Source organism: Myodes glareolus, chromosome X (genome assembly GCF_982192425.1).
Source record: "Myodes glareolus chromosome X, mMyoGla1.1, whole genome shotgun sequence".
NCBI classification, from domain to species: domain Eukaryota; kingdom Metazoa; phylum Chordata; class Mammalia; order Rodentia; family Cricetidae; genus Myodes; species Myodes glareolus.
Genome location: NC_142053.1, coordinates 1,055,008 through 1,073,852, shown reverse-complemented (window position 1 = coordinate 1,073,852; position 18,845 = coordinate 1,055,008). Strand labels below are relative to the sequence as shown.

The 18,845-nt window shown below is 40.7% G+C and overlaps 1 protein-coding gene and 1 pseudogene across 7 annotated transcripts in view; one reads left to right on the top strand and one right to left on the bottom strand.

Moving 5' to 3' along the window:
• Gab3 (GRB2 associated binding protein 3) overlaps positions 1–260 on the bottom strand; it is an 87,912-nt gene extending 87,652 nt beyond the window's left edge. For all 7 annotated transcript variants that reach the window (XM_048457613.3, XM_048457615.3, XM_048457614.3 and 4 more), the window contains exon 1: positions 105–260. In XM_048457613.3, coding sequence (XP_048313570.1) covers positions 105–176 — 72 coding nt within the window. In that variant the 5' untranslated portion in view covers positions 177–260. The remainder of the gene's footprint in view (positions 1–104) is intronic.
• Positions 253–16,524, top strand: LOC125415335 (large ribosomal subunit protein eL19 pseudogene; annotated as a pseudogene).
• The last annotated feature ends 2,321 nt before the right edge of the window (positions 16,525–18,845 follow it).

The window sequence follows — 18,845 nt, the reverse complement described above, 5'->3', positions numbered from 1 at the left end:
TTGGCGCGCCTAAAACCAGGGACTCCCCAGGACCATGCACGGCCACCCCACGGGCATAGAACCGAGGACACGAAAGCCAGGGGTGAGTCGGCGCCTCTACTCACATAGCGCTGCAGCTTCCTCTCGGGGGGCGACTTGACGAGCCAACCCGTGCACACGGCGTCGCCCTTGCTCATCGTGGCCGCCAATGTCGATACTGCGGCTTCCTCCAGCTGGGCTGGCCGCCTGCGGCAGGAGGAAGTCTAGCTAGGGATGCCCCGGGGCGGGCCCGCAAGCATAGCGCCGCCCCAAGGCCCGCGCGACGCCCCCACCTCCGGCCCCCCGGACTTGAGGAAGGGATGGCAGACAGGCGCTGTTCTAGAGCCTAGACGACCCGGGGCAAAAAAAAAAAAAAAAAAAAAAAAAAACCAAGCAGCAAAGTTAAGAAAGCCCCTTCGAGCAATAGTTGTGCGACAAGAGCCTCTGCCTCTGGAGACGCCAAACAGGACGACCTGCAGCTCTCACCCGAGTGCCTAGAGTGCTATCTTCATAGCCATAGTAAAGGAAGGAAGAAGCCAACTTACGAGAAAAGCTTTAAGTGACCCAGAGGTAGCATCACAACGAAGCTGTTGCCTTCATCCACCCCTGAACACTCATGCCGACAAGGGTTGGTCTGCTGACCTCAGGGGTTCAAGAACAAAAACCTATGACCCACATCTGTCATACATATAGTTCAGAGAGGAACTCCTCTTCCATTTTCCTGTCCCACTTGATTGCTTGCAGAGTACTGTGATTTTTCTGCCCCTTTTCCAAAGATTATTGTCTTTAGTGATGAGCTGCGTGGGCAGAACTGTTTAAACATTCTAATGAATGCAAGTGATCCAAATTCAACAATAGTACTATCTGCACCCTCTCTGATTCTGGGGCTTTAAAGAATGAATCAAGGACTGATTGAGTCAAGTTGTGAACTATGTACATACTCTAAAAACAAAACAAAACAAAAAACCCTAATAGAAGAGGGAGGAGGAGAGGGAGTGGGGGGAGTGGGAGGGTGTTGGGAGGAGGGGCAGAAATGGAAACTTTTATAATTTAATAAAATTACTTTCTAAAAAAAAACCCTAATATTTATTGTGTTCGTAGTACCATATGTTGGCCATTGTCATAAGTGCTTCACAGCACCTACACAAACACCCTATAAAATATATTGTCAATTTTGACCATGCATAAGATGAGAAAAATAATAGTATTGTCCCCTGTATATAGCAATACCCAGGAAGTCACCCATAGCAGTTAGAGTTAGTTGTCTGTCTCAAGACTTGTCTGTCTCATCCCTCTAAACACCACCCACTCTTTGTGAACACACTTTAAAAACTGGAAAGCACCACAATAAAGTTAGAATTAGCATCCAACAGACCATCCATGTGATGTTTGCTGGCATCTGGTCAGCTTTCTAATCTGCAGTGTTCTTTTCCCCTGGTGTGATGTTTCTTACTTGGAAATGACACTTAGAAGAAATAAAAAATTTACGAAACAATTACCACACCACATTCACAATGTCTAGGGAGAGATGACCATCTGTATGGTATGATTCATTGTCATTGACCAGGGAAAAAAAAGAATTCATTTGAGGTGTTTCAAGTGGGGAGGGATTAAAATCACAAAGGTAGTACTTAGCAAACTCATTGGCAGTACAGCATCAATGAAATCAAGGAGTGCCACTGGTCAGGGCTTCAAGGCACATCCAGAGTACAAAGCAGAGGCTGAGAGTTTCTGTCACAAAGCTGGATTCCAGTTGCTGCCAACTCATGTCTCAGACCCTATTTCACTCTATCATTGCAACCATCTGCCTCCTCTCAGAGTTTCAAGTCTCACATTAGCCTATATAGTTAGCCAAACCCAATGTGCATGGAGAAATAAACAAAAGAAATATAGATAATATCTTTATTTAGCTTTCTTACCTCTCCAAATACAGAGGGGAAATCTAAATTGAAACTCCTCTTGCAACTTAATACATATGCATACTCATTGTACACAGAATAAAAAATTACAGCCAGGTGGTGGTGGCACACACCTTTAATCCCAGCACTTGGGAGGCAGAGGCAGGCAGATCTCTGTGAGTTTGAGGCCACCATTGTGAGTTCCAGGACAACCAGGACGGTTACACAGAGAAACCCTGTCTCAAAAAACAAGCAAACAAACAAAACAACAACAACAAAAACTATACAAACAACACATTCACACAAAGCAATGCCATTATCTTTTCTACAAACTAAGAAAGTACCACTAAAAGAACTCAATGGTTCCATTGTATTGTACAATTACTCAATCTAGCCATGTCTGCGGGATAGTTATTCTTCTCCTAGTTCGGGTACCATCCCACATCAATAACCTACAAGCTAAAGATAAATATATAAAACTAAGATTTATGAACTTTTTTACTTGACATGCACAAAATATAGATAAAAGGAAGACAGGAAAAGTTGAGGAGAGGGAGAACACAAAAACAATATTCTGTGATTTCTCTGAAGGGCATGGTCGACCAGTAGTTAGAATTAACCAGACCAGCTCAAAAACAAGGAATATAATTTTATTTTATTTTTGTTAATTATTTATTTATTTATTATGTATACAATATTCTGTCTGTGTGTATGCCTGCAGGCCAGCAGAGGGCATCAAATCTCATTTCAGATGGTTGTGAGCCACCATGTGGTTGCTGGAAATTGAACTCAGAACCTTTGGAAGAGCAGGCAGTGCTCTTAACCGCTGAGCCATCTCTCCAGCCCAAGGAATATAATTTTAATAATTTGGATAAAGAGAGACTCACACGACTGAGGCCCAGCGAGAGTCACATGCAGCATGAAAGAGACAAAACAAGGGGCGGGCACCCAATCCCCAGGTGCTTCTTCCTTTGTCCCAGGCGGCCACACCCTAGCCAAATGTGATTGCCTGAGCTTCCCCATCATTGTTCATGAGACTAATTGGTATGTCTAATTTATTTCCTCTATTTGCTTTCTAGCTAGGACATCAACTGATAAAAATTCTTTGTCTAGTTCAATGATTCTCAACTTTCCTAATGCAATGACTCTTTAATACAGTTCCTCATGTTGTAGTGACCCACACACACACAATCATAAAATTATTCCCATTGCTGCTTCATAACTGCAATTTGGCTACTGTTATGAATCATAATGCAAATAACTATTGGTGTGGGAGAATTGTCTGTATTCTGTCAATCGTATTTTAATAAAACGCTGATTGGCCAGGCAGGCAGTATAGGCGGGAAAGCCAGACAGGAAGTAGGGGTGGAGCAAAGAGACTGGGAGTATTCTGGAAGCAGAAGCTCTCCTGCCATTCCTGTGCAGACCCCCGAAGAGACAGCATGTAACTTGCCCAGCTGAGAAAGGTACGGAGCCATGTGCTAACATAGATAAGGATAATGGGGTAACATAAGTTATAAGAGTTAACAAGAAGCCTGACCAAATGGGCCAATCAGTTTATAATCTTATGGAGGCCTGTGTGTGATTTCTCTTTGGGACTTGCCGGCTTGTTGGGGTACTGGGCGGGACAGAAACCCCAACAAGCCAGCCGTCATGTTACAAACTATGTTTTCTGATGGTCTTAGGTGACCCCTGTGAAAGTGTTGTTCAACCCCCAAAGGGGTCAGGAGCTGCAGGCTGAGAACAGCTGGCCTAGTAGGTGAACAAAACCTTTTTTTTTTCCGGTGAAGTCTAGAATCCCAGTGATCTTGCCTGAATATCTCACTGTCAGGAAATGCTCTGAGGATCCTGTGGATTCAAAAACATAGTCCCTCTGGTCTTCTTGTTTAAATACAACCCTTGATAAATTTCCACTTGATAATCACATAATTCATACTATAATTCATACATAATCACATAATTCATAGCTAGAATCTATGGTTGCAAAGTTTCCTGGCATAAAGAATGTCAAATGGCCAGGTGACAGTCTCAGTTTTCAATATGTCAAAACCAATGTCTCATCCTTGGAGAAGCATTTCTCCCATTGGGACCAAGACTTTATAACCAGAAGAACTCAAAGTTCCTGTTATGGAAAGAAACACTTGAAAGTGGATTGTTATGTGTTATCATAAAAGGAGCTACTGCAGATTGCAGTTCTTAATTCCAGACACTTATCAATCCTGACCTTGGGGAAGTAATGTTGTATAGAGGTCACTAATTGAAAATATTATGATGATTTCCTTGGTGAGAAGTGCTGTTACTTGAAGTACTGCAAATGCAAATATAGAGATAATCCGGTAAGTGTAAGAGCCAGAAGAAATGTGACTTTGAAAATAAATTCATGAAAAAATAAGTGTCTATTAAACTGAAAACAAATTACTGCCCTTCCAGTGGATATAGTCCAATTTCTGCTACCAGGTGTCTGGTTGGCCCCTCCAGAGAATTCAACTACATTTGGGGAACTCATTGTTGGTCTTGGTTGAGGGAACATTAAACAATGAACATTGATTATGAACCTACCAACTGTTTCTTGTTTTAGGGGTCTCATTTATGGATGATTCTCAACCTTGTTCACACCTTTATAAGAAAGAGCAGTCTAACCGAAAGGGAGGGAATTCAAATAGCAAATAGATTTTTGTAGTGATATTTCATTTGTATTTTAATAAATAAAGCTTGCCTGAAGTTCAGAGAGTAAAACAGCCACACTGATCAGCCTTACAGACCAGGCAGTGGTGACACACACCTTTAATCCCATTAGCCAAACTAGATTGTCATAGAAACTAGGTGGTAGCGGCACATGCCTTTATTCTCTTCATAAAATGGAAGGAGACACCTCTCACACATAGTATCATTCTGAGGTTTCCTTGAGGTAGGATCACCACTTCAGGCTGAGGTAGAAGTAAGAACCAGTGACTGGCCGTTTTGCTTTTCTGACCTTCAGATTGAACCCCAATTTCTGTCTCTGGGTTTTTATTAATCGTGCTACAATTTTTGGAAACTGAATTCACTTTTACAGTTTATTTAAAATAGGTCTAGAGAAACTGGGTAGGGTAGCATTGTGTTTATCCCAGGTTTAGTTTTATAGTTCATTTAGTAATTTAAATCCTATAACTAGAAGGAATCATAGAAATGAGTGATTGCTATTACAGAAGAGTTTCTTTGTCAATTATGTCAAGAAGATCATAAGAATGGCTCAGTGGTTAAGAGTATATACTCTTCTTACAGATGACCTTAGTTCAGTTCCTAGCACCCACAATCATGAGGCTCACAATTGCCTTTAATTCTAGTTCCGGAGAACCAATGTTTTGGGCCTCCATGAGCACCTGAATTTCTACCTACACACCACAGTTTAAAATGCTGATGAGGACTTATTAATATGAGAAGAGGGAAAACTTGAAAAGTACATGGCCATAGAAATTTTTTTTCAGAAGGAAAATTAGAAAATCCAAATCATAAGCAGACTAGGGGAAAGAATTACGTATCTGTATAAGGGACAATAATAAGGTTGGAAAGCTTGTGCCTTTCTATATCTCCTCCCTCTTGTTCATCTTTTACTTGAGTAAATCTATGAAGCATGAAACTTAAAAGCCTGAAGTGCCAGGGTATAAGTTTAGATAGGCTAACTCACTCTTTCCTATGTAAACATCTACAAAGTGCTTCTTTGTAAGTGAAAGCCACTTCCATATATCCATCTTAAGGTAGAAATTTGGCTTTTTCTTTTGTTATTTCTATGAAATTTTTCATTTCAAATTATACTGTTTCTCATGTCTCACAAAAAGTCCTAACAATCATTATTGATATACTTAAAAGTTACATGAAATTGTTCCAAATCCAGATCAAATACATATTAACTCATTCTATGAAGCCACTGTTATTCTGATACCAAGATCAGAAAAAGGTTTTGAAAAGGAAATGAAAACTATAGCCCAAAATGGCTAATGAATATATACACAAAAATCCTAAGCAAAGCAGAACCAACTAAAAAATACATAAAGATAATTGCATACTATGTTCAAGTGGGCTTTATCAACAGAAGGGTGGCTTGTTCGGTAATTAAGTACTAATAATAAACAAAATTTTCTAGGCATATAGGCAAAAACTGAAAAGCCATGCCCTAATATTAGTTAATGCAAAGTAAGAATCTAGCAGAATATAACACTCATTCATGACAAAAACTCTCAATAAATGAAAAACAGAGGGAGAACACTCTGTCTCAAACACACACACACACACACACACACACACACACACATGTGTGTGGCACAGATGGGGAAATAAGTTAATCATTAAGAGTACTTGCTGCTCTTGCAAGAGGACTAGGATTCATTCCCAGCACCCATATAACAGCTCACAAACAACTGTATTTCTAATTCTTGGGGATCTGATGCCCTCTTCTAATTTTGGATGGCATTAAGCATTCATGTGGTACACAAACACACATTTTGGGAAAATACTTACATGCATAATATAAATAAATCTTTAAAAATAAAAAACAAGCAAGAAATGAATCTTATATGTAAAATTTAAAGCTTTAAAGCTTTCAGAAGACAGCAGGAGAATTCATCTTTGGGATGTGAAACTTGATAAACTCTTAGACAAGGCACCATAATCATAATTATAAAAAGCAAGAATAAACTGGAATTTATTGAAATTTAAACTTTTTTCTACAAAACACATTGTTAAGAGTACAATTAAACATGCTACAAACTGGGGAATGTAGGTACCCAGGTCTTTTTCCCTTTTCTTCCTTGGCGATTTGCAGGGCTTGACCTCTGGCTCCCTGGAGATTCTGCACTAGCACTGGTTTGAGGGTATAGCTTAGGAAGAATTTGGCTCTCTTTTGTTATGGTGATTCCACCTGTAATCAAGGTTCTAGCAGTGGGCCCCATACGCCTGCCTCCCCCAGCTGATTCTGCCTGAGGCACTGGGCACCTGTAATCTCCTTCCATTGCTCCTGATGGGAGGAGGCCATGCCCTTTTGAACCCCCTTGCCCACTAGTATAAATACCCGACTTGAGTTTAATAAAGTGGCCATTTACTCTTTGGTAAGTGAGCAGGTCTCTTTTGTGTGTGTCTGTTTTAACCCTCAGGACAATTGTCCATTCTCGTGGACTCGAGTTCAGGAAAGCACGCGCCTGAATCGGGCCTGGGTATCCATAGAAAAGTGCGGAGGCTTACAGGGAAAATATTTTAAAATTATACAATCTGACAAAAGATTATGAAGAGAGCCAGGCAATGCCTATAATCCAAACATGTAGGAGCTGAGACAGAAAAATTGGCATGAGTTCAAGGCTAGTAAAGGCTACATAGTGAATATCAGGCTCAAGGATCTGAGTGAGAATCCTCAGAACCCTTTTAAAAAGCCATAAATGGTTGTATATGCCTATATATATAATCCCACGCTTGTGTAGTAGCACAGAGATGGGTGACTCCTGAGAGATTTCTGGCCAACCAGCCAAGCTGAAATAGTGCACTTCTGGTTCTGTAAGAGACCCTATCTCAAAGTAAGGCAAATATGATAGAGGAATACATATATCTGATGTCCTACTCTGGTTTCCCTATATACACACATAAGTGAATGCACTCTCGCACTTACATGCATGCACCACACATGAAAGAGCACAATTTTTTTTTTAAAGATTTTTTTTTTATTATGTATACAATACAGTGTTCTGCCTCCATGTATGGCTGCAGGCCAGAAGAGGGCACCAGATCTCATTGTAGATGGTTGTGAGCCACCATGTGGTTGCTGGGAATTGAACTCAGGACCTCTGGAAGAATATTCAGCGACCTTAACCTCTGAGCCATCTCTCCAGCCCCGAAAGAGCACAATTTTAACTGAAAGTTTCTCTCCTGCCTTCTAGCTCCCAAATAATCATTCTGAGGCTTAATATTAATTATAAACTGTTTGGCCTATTAGTTCAGATTTATTATTAACTAGCTCTTACAACTTAAATTAACCTATTTCTATTAATCTAAGTATTGCCATATGGCTGTAGCATTACCAGGTCACTCACATGTTGTTCTTTGGGTGGCTGCCCTTCTTCTCCTATATCTCTGCTTATATTTCCCACCTGGTTCTATTTTGCCTTGCCATAGACCAAAAGAGGTTTATTTATCAACCAATAAGAACAACACATATTCACAGCATACAGAAAGACATTCCACAGTACACAATGAATCTTGAAAACTACTATTGCATAATGATCTCATAAAGCAATTTATTAATCATGTTTTTGTGGTGTTGGCATTAACAGGCCTACATCATGGTCAAAGGCACAGACGTATAGCACAGACAATTACATACAATACATACTTGATAATGAAGGACTTATTTGGATCATATATTTACAGTATTATATTCAGCATTATTTAAGAGTGTATATATACTCATTTTAAAAACTTACTATAAAATTCATTCATCTTAGCTGGGCATTGGTGTTGCATGGCTTTAATCCCAACACTCAGGAGGCAGAAGCAGGCAGATCTCTGTGAGTTTTGAGGCTATCATGCTCTACAGAGCTAGTTTTAGGACAACCAGGGCTACACAGAGAAACCCTGCCTTGAAAGACAAACAAAAAATTTATTCATCTTGTGATTGTATCAGGAGACTACACTATAACTGATGTTGTCTGAGGTTTCTGTCCTGCCTGTTTCTGTCCTCCCACCAGGTCCCACAGTCATTTAGTCCCAAAGAAATCACACAGAGGTCTATATTAATGATAAACTGATTGACTCATTAGCTCAGGCTTCTTATTAACTCTTATAACTTATATTAACCCATTATTCTTTTTCCACCATTAGACTTGTTTATTCAAGTATCCGAAAACACTCTTTCCACTTCCTCCCCTCCTCCCAATACCCTCCCGCTCCTCCCACTACCCCCCACTCCCTCTCCTCCTCCCTCACCATTTCCCAGAGCAGTCAGGGTTTCCTGCCCTGTGGGAAATCCAAGTTCCTTCCCCCTCCCTTCAGGTCCAGGAAGGTGAGAATCCAGACAGGCCAGGATCCCAAAAAGCCAGTCCATGCAGACGAAACAAGACCCAGTGCCATTGTCAATTGCTTCTCAGTCTTCATTTGGACCTTGGGGGCTCAGTCAGCCCCCAAGTCAACCACATTCAGAGAGTCCGGTTTGATCTCATGCTCGTTCAGTCCCAGTCCAGCTGGCCTTGGTGAGCTCTCATTCGATCAGACCCCTTGTATCAGTGGGTGAACGCACCCTTCGCGGTCCTGACTTCCAGTGCTCCAATGTGGGTCTCCGTCTCTATCTCCATCCAACGTCAGATGAAGGCCCCCTCTGATTTTGCTTTCCTTGCTCACGATCTCCCTCCCTCTGCTTCTCATTTGGGCCTAGGGAGTTAAGTTCAGTGTTCCAATATGTGTCTCTGTCTCTATCTCTATCCATCGCCATATGAAGGTTCTGTGGTGATATGCAAAATATTCATCAGTATGGTTATGGGCCAAGGCCAGATCAGGCACCCTCTCCTCTGCTGCCCAGAGTACAATCTGGGGATCTCTCCTTGGGCCTGGGAACCCCTCCAGAATCAAGTCTCTTGCATACCCTAAAATGGCTCCCTTAGTTGAGATATAAACTTCCCTGATCCCATAACCATCCTTCCTCCCTCCCCCTTCCCATTCCCCCAATCCATCCCCGATCCTCCCCCTCTCCCCTCTCCCTAACCATCTCCCCGTACTTCCACCCCTCACCGCACCCCCACCCCCGTGCACCCAAGTTTGCCTGGCAATCTTGCCTACTTCTAATATCCAGGAGGATAACTATATGCTTTTCTTCAGGTTCACCTTCTTATTCAGCTTCTCTAGGATCACAAATTATAGACTCAAAGACCTTTAACTATGGCTAGAAACCACTTATGAGTGAGTACATACCATATTCCTCTTTTTGGGTCTGTTAACCCATTATTCTTATCTATGTTAGCCACATGGCTTGGTACCTTTTTCAGCGGGGCAATCACAACTTACTTCTTCTGTGGTTGGGACAGGACTGGGGAGGAATGGGCTTCTCCCTTCCCAGAATTCTCCTGTTCTCATTGACCTGCCTCTGCTGCCTGTCTGGTTGTCCCGCCTATACTTCCTGCCTGGCTACTGGCCAATCAATGTTTATTTAAAACATAATTGACAGAACATAGACAATTGTCCTGCATCAAACTGACAATATTTCCTAGGTTTAGGCTTGTGTAAGTGCATTCTGTGAAGTTTGTCTAACAGTGAAATCACCAAATGGTGAATTTTTAAAGAAAGTGTACTATCAATAAGTAATGACATATGGCAGCATTTCTAACTAGTAAAGCATTTAGTACCAGAAGCAGTCATCCATGCTCAGTGATGATTTCTCAGATAACTGTGGGAATATTGTTTTGTAAACTGGCCATATTGTGATGAAGACAGTGTGTTGAAATACAGTCTGGGATGGGACTCTAATAGCCTAAAGTATATACAAGCAAAACACTTTCTTAAGTAAATGTTTATTGTCATCTAAACTCCATGGTCCCCTTTAGGTAAAGGTCTGGGATAGCCAGAATGGCAATCATCAAAACCATAAATGACAAAAAAAGTGATGATAACTTGGGGAAAGAGGAACCCTTATTTACCACAGGCAGGGATATAAACTAGTTTCATAACTATGGAGATCAGTATAGATTTTCCTCAAAAAACTAAAATTATAACTATCATATAATTCAACTATACCACTCTTGGGAATATACCTCAAAGGATCTAAGTCATAGTCAGGTGATAGTGGCACATAACTTTAATCCCCACACTTGGGAGGCAGAGGCAGGTGGATCTCTGTGAGTTCGAGGCCAGTCTGGACTACAGCATTAGTTCCAGGACAGCTAAGGCTGCACACTACACAGAGAAACCCTATCTTGAAAAAAACAGTGGAAAAAAAGCAAGAAAAGAATATAAGCATACTCATGTATACTGTGGCAGTATTCATAAAAATCAAGTTATGTAATCAGTCTATATATCCACCAACAGATGAATGGATAAAGAAAAAGTGATACATACATACATACATGTATACATATACGTGTGTGTGTGTGTGTACTAAATGAAATTTTATCCAGCCATAAGAAAGAATAAAATGGAATTGAGGCATTTGCAGAAAAATTGATGCAACTGGAGAGTACCATGAGAAACTAGGAATTAGACAGATACCTTGTTTGGCACAGAGAGAAGGAGGGGGGCCCTGGCTAGGCAATATCATTCTATTCATTTATGCCCCAGCAATGCTTAAGCATGCATGGGCAGTCTTTTATTGCTGTTCTCAAGTATACTAGCACATGCCTATAATCCTTCCACTTGGAAAATAAGGCAGGAGAATGGTGAGTCTGAAGCCTGCCTGGGTTACAAAGCCAAATCCTGTGCCAAAACAACAACAACAACAACAAATACCACATTTTGTCTTGTGTGTAATCTAGACATATATGTACATTATAACACGAAAATAAAAGGGGACTGCTGGGGCAAGGTAGGGGACAAAGAAAAGGGAGAAGATAGAAAGAGACAGTAATGGGGTAAATATGCTCATATATACATGAAAATGTCATGATGAAACTGGGTATGGTGGCACATACCTTTAATCCCAGCACTTGTGAGGCAGAGGCAGGTGGATCTCTGTGAGTTCAAAGCCAATCTGACCTACAAAGTGAGTTCCAGGACAGCCAAGGATACATGCAGAGAAACCCTGTCTCAAAAACAAAACAAAACAAAACAAAATAAAAAAGAAAAAAAAAAGTCATGATGAAACCCATTATTTTGTATGCTAACTAAATTTTAAAAATTAATAAAATATAGAACTTAAAAATTTGTTATAAACTGAACATGAAGGTGCACTGCTAGTACTTGGAAACCAAGGCAGGAGAATTGCTTCAGCTTTGAGATTAGGCTTGACTACTCAGTGACCCTTTGTTTCAAACATAATATCTGTGTGATAGATTTTTTTCCTCTAAGCATCACTTCAACTTTAACATCTATATTATAATAATATGTCAAATTACTTTAAATTATCTTCTTACTTCTGTTGGTCAAAAACCTTGACATTTCAATGTTTCATATAAATGTTCCCTGTGCACAGACACACATTTACAAACTCTTACTACTGTTTCCAAACACAAGTTTTTCTCTTGCAGCTTCTAACTTTCTAAATTGGTCATGAGGCAATGCAGGGGCTCTTTTGCTACAGATTGGATATCCTGGCTGAGAAAATCTGCTTAAGGGGAATGAGCTTTCCCTTCCTTGCTCCATCACTCACTCAAGAGAGAACGGAGCTGTCAAGAATTAGACAAAATGCTGGGTTTTTACTCAAACAATGGAGTCTCAGTAGGGGTTAGGGAACTTGCTGATTCCCAACCCTCCCAGCTGCCCTTAATTTCTTGTAGACAAACAACAGAATTCACTGAGTTTTATAATTTTTAATAGTGATAAATCAAAATATAAGCCTTTGGGATTTTAAATCTTTTTCTTGTGTTGTAAAGAGAAAAGTGAGCCTTTGATTAAAATTACAGAAATTCTGTCCACAGCCTGAACCAAAAATTTAAGGAATTGTACTGTTATTTTAAATTATCTAGAACAGTGATGACTATATCATCTTACAATTCTTGAAATCGTATGCAACTGATAAAGTCTAAGGGTAATGATTGGATTTATTTTCTCTGCCAGTTAAAGAATTAAAAGGCAGGAAAAATCAGAAGCACAAAAGGTGGCAATAAAGAAAATTCATGTACCGCAGATAGAATCAGCAGTTGAAGAAAGGCATTTATTGAGTGTGAGGAAGCATACACATGTAGCAGACACATAGACAACACAGAGAAAAAGACCCTCTGTAAAGGGTGGCGAAGATCAGGAAAAGGAAAAATCCAGTCTCTTCTTTTCTCCAGGGCTGAGGTTTTTAAAACCGCTGAAGAGTTTTCCTTGCTTGATTTAGGGTTGGTTTGAAGAAAGATAGGACGGTTGATTGATCCATAATTGTTATGCAGCATGTCCTCATTTGACCTTGAATTTGTTGAGTCATTCCACCAGGAAGGAGCCCTACTGGTGGGAGACAAAAACCTACAAAGCCTTTGTTTTAGGAAGGTGATGAGAAAGATGCTGGCCATCTTGGAAATTCACTACCTTTATTACCTAGTCGTGGCCCCTTTCTTTATCAGTACGCCTACCAGAGGGTCTGTCTAAATCCTAGTCTTTTACAATCATGCCCATGATGCCATTTTTAGAACATTTCTGTCATTTTAAAAACTCTGAGTTGATCTGGGCGTGGTGGCATATGCCTTTAGAGTCAGAGATGGCAGATTTCTGAGTTCAAGGCTAGCCTGATCTACAAACCAAGCTCCAGGCTATTCAGGGCCACACACTAAGACCTTATAACAAATAATCAAACAGCAACAAACAGCAACAAACAACAATAACAACAACAACACACACACATACCTAAGTAGACTTGGTGGCATAAATATGTAATGCCTGATACTCTGGTAGCTGAGACAGAAGGACTTCAAGTTCAAGGCTATTTTGGGCAATTTATAAGACACTGCTTCAAAATAAAAAGTGAGAAGATGGCTAGGAATGTAGCTCAACAATAGAGTATTTGCCTAGAAAGTCCCAGGTCCTGGGTTTGATCCCTAGTACAAAACTAGAAAAAGCATATATTCACAGGCAGTCATTCCCCATGTTTTCCTAAACTTTCCACCCCCAGGTAATTAATTTCTATATCTCCAGATTTTTATTTTATTGTAGAGCCCTATGAGACAGCTACTCAGTAGACTGAGGCAGGAGGACCATTTGACCTCAGTATTTGAAAACTAGCATATACAACATAGTAAGACTAATTAAAAAAATAGTTTGCTTGTTTTGCCTAGTTCATGTAAGTTAAATCATGGCCCTTCTCATGCAGCTTAATGCTTTTTTATACATCTATGTTATAGCATTTATTAGTACTGTGCTTCATTCCTTTTTATGGCTGAATACTGTTGCAATGTATAGGTAACCTTCATTTTGTTCATTTACTGATAAAAAATTAGTTATTTCCAAATTTTGGATGTCATGAATACTTCTGTGAACATCTTTTGTGGGGAAATCCAGTTTGGCTCCATTTTGTAAATCTGAGAATCTTCTAGGAGCTTGGTATATAGGAGTAAACTAAATAGATAAAAATTTCCCTGCATTCATAAAGTTAACATTCTGTGTAAAGACAGCCAATAAACAGCAGAGGGAAAAGGTATAAAAGCCCCAAGATGGAAAAATGCCTCTGAAACAGCCAAAGGGCTTTGTTACCAGAGTTGGGGTTGCAGCTTGTGTTCCAACAAGGCAAGTTTTGCCACCCATCCTTTATAAGCCAATGAAAACAGCTGAATTACAGAGAAAAGTAGAAAAATATTTATTCAATATGGCCACATTGGGAAGAGGGACAAGGACTGCTTCTATAGTCCATCTCTGGGTCCTGAAGTAAGATTTAAGTCTAAACAGGGTGCCAAGAAATATGCACATCTAAGCAGTCCCAGTAAATATGTAATTCCTGCCTATCAGTGACCCATTTCTGTCCAGGATTCAGTTTCATTCTGTAGGGTGGTCAGACAAGTTGTCAGGTGTTGTGTTGTTGGTTTTTTACTCTTTACTCTTTGGCTTTTTCTGGGGGGGGCAGCCAGCTCCCACATAAATCACCACAGTGTCTTATTCGTTCTTATAAATGCCCAGCCTTCACCTAACTTGTTTCTAGTCAATTTTTCCTATCTTATCCCTGCTACCTTTTGCCTCTCGTTTTTTTCCTTTTCTTACTTCTGTATATCTTACTTTCACTATTACTCTGTGGGTAGCTGGGTGGCTACATGACTGGACCTTATCATCCTCCTCTCCTCCTTTTCTTGCTCCTTCTTTCCTTCCAGATTTCTCCTCCTATTTATTCTCTCTGCCTAGCAGCCTCGCCTATCCTTTCTCCTGCCTACCTAATGGCCATTCAGCTCTTTATTAGACCATCAACTGTTTTAGACAGACCAAGTATGACAGCTTCACAGAGTTAAACAAACACTGTTAGGATTATGTTGGCCTTCCCTGTCACCTAGCAAGATGAACCCAGACAGTAACCTGTCCCTTTAAGAGACAAGCTCCGCCCACTCCCACTCTTTCTCTTCCTGCTGAGGCAAACTGATCTCTGCCCCCCCCACACCATTCTTCTGAAGAGGCAGCTCTCTATCTCTCCACCGTCTTCTCTCTTCTCTCTGTCTCTCTCACTCTCTCTGTCTCTCTATATTTTTTCCTTCCTTCCCCTCCCAATACTTTCCTAAATAAAACTTAATATTTCCCAGCTTTGTCTGCATGGAGTATTCTGTTTCCCATCCGCATTCCTCACCCATCATGGTACCCATTGTAATCTTTCAAAATGTAATATAAAAGAATGCAACACATCTTTGCATCATTAAACAAATGTTCCACATCATAAACAAATGTAACACATCTTAAAATAATATTCCACAACAGTCAGAACTGTGTGAAATCTCCTTCTGGGAGAAAAGTTTTACCTCTGGGTAGCCCAGGTTTTAAGTTTTCTCTGTGCATGAGATTTCTGGAAAATTCCACTTTCTCAGGTCTATTGTTGCAATAGCTTGACAGCCAAAGTAAGGGAAATAAGTGTCTGTTTTGAGTATCTTCATTCCTGCCAAGCCTATTACAGCATCTTGGCGGGAGGTGGGTGGGGATAAGACCAAGTGGAAAGACAGGAACTCAGAAGAGAACTATTTGCACTGCCACTGCAGGGTCTCTGGCTAAAGAACGCCTTTGCTCTTAGTAAGATGGTTTATGAGTTTCCTAGTATATATCAAGTGACTTAAACCCTAGAAATTTAGTTATTGCAGTGCATGTGTGGGTGTTCATGCGGGTCCATGGGAAAAAACAACAACTCAGAGGCACCTTAAGAATGAATTTAGATCTTTTTCGCTGCTGCGCTGCTGCGTAGGCAGCCCTGAGTCTACTCAGGCTACAGAAGAGCCTCGCCTCTTGCATCCTGCGCTGTGGTAAAAAGGAGGTCTGGTTGGACCCCAATGACACCAATGAAATTACCAATGCCAACTCCTATCAGCAGATCCCGTCAAAGATCGGCTGACCATCTGGAAGCCTGTGACCATCCATTCCCGGAAAAACACTTTGGCGCAATGAAAGGGCAGGCATATGGGCATCATAGGAAAGCTCTAGAAGAGTACTGCCAAAGCTCGAATGCCGGAGAAGGTGAACTGGATGAGAAGGATGCGGATCTGGGGCAGGTTTCTCAGGAGATACCGTGAATTCAAGAAGATTGACTGCCATGTGTATCACAGCCTGTACCTGAAGGTCAAAGGGAATGTCTTCAAAAACGATGTAGTACATCTACAAGCTGAAGGCAGACAAGGCCCGCAAGAAGCCCCTGGCTGACCATGTTGAGGCTCATAGGTCTAAGACCAAAGAAGCTCAAAAGCACCTGGAGGAACGCCTCCAGGCCAAAAAGGAGGAGATCATCAAGACTCTGTCCAAGGAGGAAGAGACAAAGAAATATAGCTTTCCTCCTGTGAAGTTGGGAGCGTAGGTCCCTGCCCCTCGCATCTATCCCAATCCCCAGGCCTGGTCTGGACTTCAAATACCAGCAGGCCAGGTCCTGACCCCACCACTTTCCGTAGGGTATTTAAGTGACCCCCCCAAAAGAGGAACACGTGGTCGGTCTCCCTTTCTTCCTTGGGGTGGGGGTTGCATTTCTGCGGCTTCCCAGTTCCACCTCGGGGCTACCTGAGAGCGCAGATCTCCCATTAAACCTGGATATTTCTTAATTTGACTTGTTTTGATTTGGCTTGATTGGGAATTTTTGCATTGTCAAGGAGCTAATATTAATAAATATTCCTAACACCTCCTGTCTGTACATAGTGGCTGCCTGTGGCCTCAGGTGGATCAGTCATTAAAATAAAACAAGCCTTAAAAAAAAAAAGAATGAAGTTAGCCTTTCTTGGCTTCCGGGTAGATCATTCTCTAAAGACTGAACCCCTTTCCTTTCACCCAGGGCTGCTGCTGCTGTTTTTTCTTCTTCTTTTCACTTTTTAATTTAAATTTATTTATTCCTTTAAAAAAACTCTTTTATTGTTCTCCAGTTTACCTCTTAGCAAGTTGATTTCCATATCCTAAAAACATTCTGAGGAAGCTTCCAAAGGGGCAGTGCCAAGTGCAAATTCTTAATAAGAAAATACTGCAATTTTCTGGGTTGTTTTCTAATCAAGTTTCACATAGACCCATGTACCTTTGGGAAACTCTCAGACAAGTTTCACATAGGGCACCAAGAGAAACCAAAGGTATCTGCTACATAAAAGATGGATTAGGGTTATAGGTGCAAGCACTCTGGAACCAGAGCACTGAAGACTAGAAATCTAAAAGGAGTCAATCTTTGCCTGTTTTGTTATTGTTGTTGCAGAGAAGGGGTGAAACAAGATCTCATTGTGCCCCCAGTCTATCTTCAAGCTCACACCCTCCTGTTCAGTCTCCCTTCTTCTGTAATGACAGATGTGCACAGTTAAGTTTGAATCCATTTTCACATGGATGGAGTTTTCCTCTGGTCTGTGTATCTTTTCTCTTACAATGACACTTGCTATTGGTTTTTCAGGCCCACCCACTTAATACAGGATGACCTTATCTCAGGAGTCTTATTTTCACTGGGTAAAGTGGTACACACCTGTAATCCCAGTAACAGGGAAATTAAGGGAACACCTCACTGTGAGTTCAAGGCCATTCCTGTCTCAACCCCATCTTTTTTAAAAAAATAAACAAAACCCCCCCAAATTCTTACTTTCATTACATTTGCACACACCTCTTTTCAAATGAGATCATATTCATTTTGATCTGGAGGTTAGCTTGTGGAATAGATAGATAGCTTTACCCCCCCCCCCCCCGAGACAAGGTTTCTCATTGTGGCCCTGGCTGACCTGGAACTCTGTAGACCAGGATAGGCAAGGCTGACCTTAAACTTATAGATATGCCTGCCTCTGCCTCATGAGTGCTGGGATTAAAGGCATGGGTCACTACCACTCAGCTCAGAGGGATCACTCTTTAACTTACTATAGAACCCTTAAAGGATTATTTATTTATTTACTTATTTAGAAATACTGAGAATCAAACCTAAGGCCTTGAGTATGCTGGGCAAGCATTCCACTGCTGAGCTTTATCACCAACCCTTAAAGTATTTTAAGCACATACTGAACCCGAGTTGAATGCCACTTTCAGGCTGCTGTGTTAAGACAATGTATTTAGGAAAAGTAGAAAAAGGTGGATATGCAGGAGGCCACTGGAGAAATAGAGACATTATAATGATGGTGAGAGAGACATAAGGGTGAATTAAAACTACCAGATTCTGGAACTCTCTAAAAGCAAAATCTTTCCTAAAAGATTTGAGCATAGATATAGGATAAAGATGAAGCTAGTGGACAAATGGAGAGTATTTCAAATCCACTCAGCCAAATATTTACCAGTGGGGTATTAAAAAATAATAATTTTTAGTTCTAAGGGTCTTATCTGTAAATAGTCAATTCTGATCATTACCATTATTACCAAAATAAATTCCAGAAAGACTAACAATTAGGCAAGGAAATACCAATTTAACTAACAATAAAACAAAACTGAAAAAAATCTGATCTTGGCATTGTATATCAGAAGAAATAAATACTTTTTGTTGTTGTCAGCAGCAACTAACTGGAAAACTATGGGCAAATGATTCCATTTACAATGAATTATTAGATAACTAATGATCTACCAAATTCACTAGAGCTAGGTTGTGTATCCAGAAAGCCAAAAGAATATACCAAGGTAGAATAGGAAATAGGGTGGAGGAGGATATGCCAGAGATTTAACATGCAAGGTAGCAGCACGGAT